Source organism: Rhododendron vialii, chromosome 11a (assembly GCF_030253575.1).
Source record: "Rhododendron vialii isolate Sample 1 chromosome 11a, ASM3025357v1".
NCBI lineage: Eukaryota > Viridiplantae > Streptophyta > Magnoliopsida > Ericales > Ericaceae > Rhododendron > Rhododendron vialii.
This window is the reverse complement of record NC_080567.1, coordinates 16,819,951-16,827,925: the sequence shown is the minus strand read 5'-3', so window position 1 is coordinate 16,827,925 and position 7,975 is coordinate 16,819,951. Positions and strand designations below refer to the sequence as shown.

The following is a 7,975-nucleotide window of genomic DNA, read 5'->3' as shown; positions in this document are numbered from 1 at the left end:
AGTTAAGTTAGCTCTGTTTACCACCTCAACCTATCCAGCCTCGAGCTATTCAGGTGTCTCAGAATTCTATATACAATTTTTAAACTCCGCATAATGTTCTTTGTAGGCCAATGCACTTATTCGTTCGGAAAACTTATTCGTAATGTGCCACATGCAATACCTGTGAAGCGTATTCGGAAGAGCAATACTAATTGCTTTTGTCATTGCAAGATCCTGATCAGTTATGATCATTTTGGGAGGGCCTGCGGGCATTGCTTTCAACCATTCCTTCAAAAGTCTCGGTTGTTTCATCACATAAGAAGGCACACCCCAAAAAGAGTAGTCTGTCTATGGTGATTAACCTCTAAAATAGGTGCGAAAATCATAGAATAATGGTTTGTGTTATACGTAGTATCAAACACCACGATGTCCCCAAAATACTGGTACGACTTTCTAGCGATTGCATCCACCCAAAAACAATCTGTCATCGTATCCTCATTATCTTTCTCAATTGTAAAAGTAAAACCGTCGTTCTTTGCTTTTTCAGATTGAAAATACTCATACAGCATATCGGCGTCATGTCCGTCTACCGTCATCTTCTTGTCCCTTTTATAATTATACAAATCTTGTTATGAGCAACCAACATTTTCAAGACCTCCCGATTCCCACTCAAATATAGTCATTTGTTGACAAGTTGGCACATTTGCTGCTAACAGTTGTTCTATTAAAGCTTTTTTGGCAACTGACACCTTACGATGGGATGGAAGCAAATGTGCCCTCCTCGGAGACGCAAGTGGGTGATTATGACCCTCGAAAAATTGGGACACAACATACTTTTCACCCTTCCTCACAATAGCCAATTTTGCACGACAATTCTCTCTAGTTATCCCCCGACGCCGTTTGTTTGGTTGAGTACTTTTTTGAACCTTCAACCCTTGTTTGAAACAACAAAACTCCTTCCTAACGATTACATTTACATCGGCTGTACTTTTTCTACTAGAATGTGATCGGATACTAAAACCACCTTCTTTAGCATAACGGTTGTAAAATACCTTAACTTTCTCTAAATTGTCAAACTCTTGGTTAATTTTCGGTATAAGGTCATTCTTAACCTGGGGAGTGTAAAGTCCTTGTGAAGAATTTGCAAATAATTCACACAGCATACTACAATCCAAAAGACAAAACAAAAACAATTGATCAACTTCGTATAATTTTTGAACCCTAAATTTTGAACCTGAGGAGGGAGGGAAAGAGACAAACCTTGGTTGGTGGACGGTCGGTGGCGGCATAATGCTTTCTTCTTGTCGATCGGATTCCATATCTGGTTTGTTTTACGGCAGCATAACAAATACCATAGGAACATTAATGTTTCAGTATATAAAAGGCTTTATATTGTAAGATATGCTAAATGGCATGCAGATTATTGAAACAAAATCCTTAAAAGTTGATTCCCAAAAAATTGGCTTTGATATAACATCATGTATACACTACTTGGAAACAGGATTTTACTAACCTCATCTTTACTTAGCAACAGCAGCAGCAGCCAAAGACAGGGTAAACCAAAAACGAAAATCACAAAAATACTAGATTCTAGGTACCATACAATATACATAATAATCAGATGGCAGCCATTGGAGGTAGACAAGTTCTCATTCAATACTTCCTCCTAAACAAATCAAAATATAGCAATGTTCAAAAACTTTCACTCCCAATTTCTAGGTCTTTTTGATTCATAAGCGTATCTAAAGCCCTAGCAATCCCACCAAAATAGTAAACATTGCAATGGCAGAAATTTAAACATATTCATGATTCACTTGAGGGAAAAAAAAAACAGCAAACATTTTCTGGTGTGTACAAACATATTCCTCCAGATGTGAGTCACTCTCATCATCATCACCCTAACTCGAAATCAAAAAAAAAAAAAAAACTAAAGAACGAAATAAAAAAACCCTAACTAGAAATAAAAAAAACACACATTGAGGGGTTACCTTGTTTGAATCGTCTAGGGCTCGATTAGGTTTCGATTACAGCTCGATTTCAAGGTATATCTCTCTCTTCAAGCCCTGATTAGAGAAGAGGAAAATCGAGAGGGTTAGGGCTTCTAGTTCTTGTAATATTTGGAAAGAGAGAGAGAGAGAGAGAGAGAGAGAGAGAGAGAGAGAGAGAGAGAGAGAGACCTTTTGTTTTTTCTTCTTCGATTTCTTCTTCTTCGTCGCTCTGTGGAGTGCTTGATTTTTCGTCTTCAATCGGCTGCTGCTTCTCTCTCTTCGTTTGTTTGAAACGAAAGTGTACAGTGGAAACAAAAGGGGGGTTTTGTTTGCCCGAGACAAGCTTCTTCAAATCACAGCCGTTGAGACCGATTTGGCTTCAATTAATCACAGCCCTTCATTTTTGGTCCGCATTTTACCCAGGTACGGGCGACCTTATATGATGGGGACTGTATGTATGTGTGTGTGTGTATATATATATACATATATATATATATATATATACGGATATTAAGGAGGTACGAGCCGAATCTTTGCACGAGTTGAAAAGGTCCAAACTTGAGTTCGAAGCCGATGTGTCGCATAGTGAGAATCCGATACGTATCCTAAATTTGCTTAGTCAAGTGTTGAGAGGTAAGCCGATGCCATTAGCTCGAGTATACATGAGAAAGATATATTCAAGTTTGTTGTGGTTGATTGATATGAATATTTGACATAGACTTTGATGGTTATTGAATTGTTGTATGATGGGTGGTGTTACGGTTGGAGTATGTTGGTGTGTTGCGTGTTTGGTTGGACTTGGTTTAGTAAATTTCGAGGATGAAATTACTTTAAGGAGGGTAGGGTGTAGAGACCTGTAATTTTTTTTTAATTATTGAAATGTTTATTAATTGGCTAATTAGGAGAATACAGTTTATTTGGTGGTTATTTGAATTAGGGATTGAAATGAAGGAATTGAAACATGAGAGGGTGAGTGTGTGATTTAAAGAATAGGGGTATAAATAGGGTGTGTGTGTGTGTAAGAGATTATATATCTCCCATCCTTTCCCTCTCTACCGAAATTTCTCTCTCTCCTCTCATTTCACTCAAAACTTCTCCAAGATCTCAAGATCAACCACCCTTCGGCCCTCCAATCGCGTTCTTGAGCTCAAAATTTTGTGGGTCAAGCTTGGAGGGAAGTTCTTGGTCGATTTCAAAGCTTTGGAGGTCTAGGGCTCGCTTGGACTTCGATCAATCGCTTGGGTCTCGTTCAAACCACTTGAGGTAGGGATTTCTTACTCTCTTTATGTGTTTATGAGTTGATTATGTACTTTGATTGTGCTTGATTCGTTGTTTGTTGTTGATGTTTCGTTGTTGAAAAACTGAAAATCTGTAGAAAAACTCTGTGGTATTGATACCCTTAAAAGGGGTATCGATACCCCACTCTCCTCTGGACCAGACTCTGGCCATGTATTGATACCTCGATTAGGGGTATCAATACCCCTCTTATGTTCCGGACAGATTTGGTTCAATTGTTTCTTCTCATGCCCGTCTGAACCCCGAACACTTTAAACACCTTTTGAATAGCTTCAAATCACTTCCAAACTTGATTGTTCGTACCTCAAAAGATTCATTGACCAATCGATCACTTTGGGCCATCGTTGTAGCTTAGAAAAGTGTAGAATTAAATGGTTAGGATACTCGTACATTATTTTACGTTTTTGGTTGATTGAAGTAAATGTTGTGGTATGTCTCAATGATCGATATAGACTTGTTAAGTGTTATAACATGAAGTGATGATTGGCGAATTGAGAAATGTATTGTGGAGTCGTTATTGAACATCGTAGGCTAAGGGTAAATCGCATGGGTGCATAGTTGGTCGATGGGAGGTTTTTCCTAGCGGTCCAGATGAGAATAGGTAACTCGTATCCTCGTGCCTCGTCTCGTTGATCTTCCTAGGTTCCTTTGTTACTCGATCTATAAGATTCTCGTTTAGAACCTAACAGATGGTGTGTCGTAGAGTCATTTTGGGTTCGGTACGTGACATGGGGCATCGTGATAAACCTTGAGAGATAACATGAACCAAATGTGTTTAATGATGTGCAAAAGGACATGTTTGTGAGTTTATAATGCATTGAATGATGATGAATGAAAGACTGTGACCTTGGGAAGTGTTGTCATCTTATATTCGGATTGTTAATACTTATGTGTTTATGTGAGTTGTGAAATTTGAATTGAAGGTTCTGCAACGCAAGGTGTGGTAATGCTGAAACTCAGGTGAAAAGAATTCACTGTAACGCAAGGTGTGGTAATACAGTTGAATGTCTCGCATAATGAAGGGAGTTATGACTGATTATTGAAGTTGATGTTGTTGTTTGGGCCGTGTATTGCTTGAGATTGAAATTGTTGAAAAAGGGAAACAACAATTGATTTAATCAAAGATTTTGAAAAGAAAGAAACTTGGTTTTGGAAAAAAAAAGATTATTATGAAAATCCTCTGGTATTCCTAAGCGAATCAACGGTTTCGGTATTTGGGCACAAATCAACGGATTTCGGTATTCAAGTGAATCAACGGAGCTTGACCCGTAAAGGTCGAAAGTTTTCTCAAAGTTATTTTGGCTACCAAAAGAAAATGTTTTCTTTTATAAAAGATGCTTGATGATAAATGGTAAGAAATGAGGAAAGATAATGGTGGTATTTATTTGAAGAGTCTTAAAATGATTTGAGCAAAAATATTGGGTTGATTAGATTGATCTGTGCTCAAAGTTGTTCCTAGTTACTGTACGAATGGCTAGGCATATCTATAAGACGTATTGAATTCCGTAGTCGTTCGTCGGTTCATTGTGCCTTTTGTATCTTCGATCATTCATTGGAAATCATTCATTCTTTTAGCATGTCTCATCGCATTTATATATTGCTTGAGTATAGAATTCTCTACTGGGCTAGTGTAGCTTAACCTATCATTTTCAGGTGTATCTCAAGGACCTTGACACGGAGTGCATGGTGTGCAAGCTTGACCTCATCTCTTTTGAAAGCCGTTATTGAGAAGTGGCACCACCATCCTTTGTGTGATCTTTTGAAGAGATGTAATTGTAAATTTGTTTGAACTCTTCTAACTTCAAATATTATGTAACCTCTAAATTTACTCTCTTTAACTAGCTATGGAGTTTGGGCTGTAGTGCCAATGTTATAAATCTTTAAAATTGAGAACTTGGTTTGTAAATGATCATTTGTAACTCTCTCTTTTGGGTATTATCTATACTATGCGAGGATCATTTAATGAAATAGATTATTTATTTATGTTGAAAATCGAGGGCGTGACATTGGCTATCCAAAAGTGTTTCAGACGATCTGATTAAAAACAATCTATTAACGGTAATAGATTATCTATTATCGTTAATAAATTATTTTTAATTCGGACCATCTAATACCAAAACAGATGGCTGAGCTGCTTAGCATTGTAGCGGCTCTGTGAATAAGTTTTTCTTATGGATTTATACTTACTTTATAAACCAGCAACTAATTAACTTGTCCAGTTGAAGTTAACAATCAAGTTTGATTTTTTATTACTATTTGCAAGTTTAATCTTGCTTCTTTGATGTTTTAAGATTTTTCTGCCACAATGGCGGTTAAGGGGTTATTCAATTGTTTCACTCATTGTGTCCGTAAAATTTGGCCTTGGATTAGTATCAAATCTTTGAAAAAAGAGACTCTTTGGAAAACAGGTATTTGACCTCTTTTACTATCTAACCATACATACCAAAATAATCATTTCTACACATTGGCGGAGCCAGCACTGGGAATGGGAGGGGCTGTAGTACATCTGCCGCACTATACGGTGTAGTGCGGCTGATCCGATCGTCCATCTCGGTGTGGACGGTTTGGATGTAATTTGAGCTCCTACAAATTCTAGTCGTTCATTGTTCGAAGGAAAATCCGAGTCGTCCATTGTCGAGATGGATGGTCAGATTGGGCGCACTACATGTGTAGTGCGGGGGGTGCACTACAGCACCCATTGTTTCGGATTTGGCAGTGAGGCTGACACCGTTCAATGGAAAAAGAGTTACATGGTGTGTGAAAAAATATGAAGAAGAAAATTTAGTAGAAAGAGATTAGGGTATCCACAATGCTATAATCAAAAATTGATAATTAAAAGTTGTCATATCAGCTTTTGATTATTATTAAGAAATTGCTAAGGTTAGCAATGTAGATGTCTACAATGGCATAATCAAAATTAGATAACCAAAACTTGTCACATCATCTTTTCAAAATACAAGAAATTAAAAATTGTGAATAGTAGAAATTAGTTTTCCTAAAAATAGTTTTGATATTTACTAGAAATAGAAAATAGTTTTTGAAACTTTTTTTAAAAACTGTTTTCTAAGTAAAAAAATTAGTAATTTTTTTTTATTTTCAAAGATATTGTTCAAAAAGAAAGTGAGGAAAATGGGAGAGAGATAGAACATTTTTGTATAATGATTGGTGTATTTTTGATTGAGAATATGTAGGTTTTATTAAATTTGGTTATTGTAAAAAAGTTGCTAGTTTTGGTTATCCAAAGTCCAAAATTTGATTATTTCTAAGGAAGTTGTTAAGTTTAATTATAGCATTGTGAGTCATATTTTGCACAAATATTGTTAACTATAAAAAAAATACTTTTGATTATAGCATTGTGGATACCCTTATAAATAGGTTTTTGTCATCGGTTTTTTTTTTGAAAAATAAATAAAAATAGGTTTTTGTCATCGGTTTTTTTTTGAAAAATAAATAAAAATAGGTTTTTGTCATCGATTTTTTTTTGAAAAATAAATAAATGCTTGCTCCAGCTCTCATATAGTATTCAAATGGAAGACATTATGATATATATATTTTTTTGATGTCAATTGATCATTCTCTAAATTGCAATTTTTACTGTATTTGTACTGACCAATTTTTTTTTTTTTTGCATATCTGTGAATATTGTTGGAAAAATTGGCCGCTGCAATTCTGAACTGTTGACGAAACCTCCACAAATACTGAAATTCACTTCGAGTCACGACTATGTCGCTTTCCTAAAGACAGTATTTGCCCCCACCAATTTCGGTATGCAAAGGGTTACAACAAACCTGCCTTCAAGATAAATCGAAGCCCGAACTTGATGTTCTTTCCGTTTTCGTTTGCACTAACGAAACGGACAGAATATCTGCTTGAACGAATATAGGAACCGAGAACCACTGTGTTCTATTTTCTGCAGCAAAACAGAACGCAGAATGAATGCTAGAAAATATAGAGAGAGATGTGGGAGAAATTCGGATTATGTGTGTATATTATGAGCACTGGATTCTGCTAAGTAGTGGTCTATTTATAGGCCACTACGCACCCATTGAGAATGGGTATGCACCTGATCTAATCTGACCGTTGGATCAAATCCTATGGTCCAGATCGATCAGTCACACCCAGTCACACCGAACTGGTGTGCTGTTTCACTCACACCCAATCGGATTTGATCCAATCCGTTGGATCGAGCCCATTCGCAGCCGACGGCTAAGATCGCAACTCTACGAACCAACGCACCCGTAGGCTCGAGTTGCACCCGATCGGAACCGCTCCGTGTGACTCACTTGCCACGCGTGTGACACGTGTCATCCACGTCAGCGTCACCTTACTGCCAACTCGCAATAAGAAATGGCGTCTTATAGCGCTGACGTGCTAAGTGCAAAGTGCGCCGCTAAAGCGCCACAATGCACCACAGCCCACGCCACACTGCCCACGCCGCGCGCGCGCGCGCGTGCGCATGCGTGTGTGAGTGTGTACCGGCTCTGCCAGTATGGTGCGAAGCACCAAAGGGCTGCACCACACTAGATCATTAGTTACTTATATTAGGAATGTTTCCTAATATATACCACTCCAACATCTCTCAGCTTACCAATGTGGGACAAAGCTCACAAAGAGGAAAAACAAGCATTCTAAGGAAACAAGAAATTTTACAAAACCAAAAACGACGACCCTTTTATTTTGAAAATCTCCAACAAATACCTAGTCGAACCATG

The 7,975-nt window shown here is 37.5% G+C and overlaps 1 protein-coding gene across 1 annotated transcript; it reads right to left on the bottom strand.

Moving 5' to 3' along the window:
• Positions 1-488: 488 nt before the first annotated feature.
• Positions 489-1,297, bottom strand: LOC131306672 (protein FAR1-RELATED SEQUENCE 5-like). Its single transcript, XM_058333073.1, has 2 exons — positions 1,240-1,297; positions 489-1,143 (listed from the first exon to the last, which is right to left on the bottom strand). Exons 1-2 carry the CDS (start codon positions 1,266-1,268, stop codon positions 609-611), a joined length of 564 nt encoding a protein of 187 aa, XP_058189056.1. The 5' UTR covers positions 1,269-1,297; the 3' UTR covers positions 489-608.
• Positions 1,298-7,975: the final 6,678 nt, after the last annotated feature.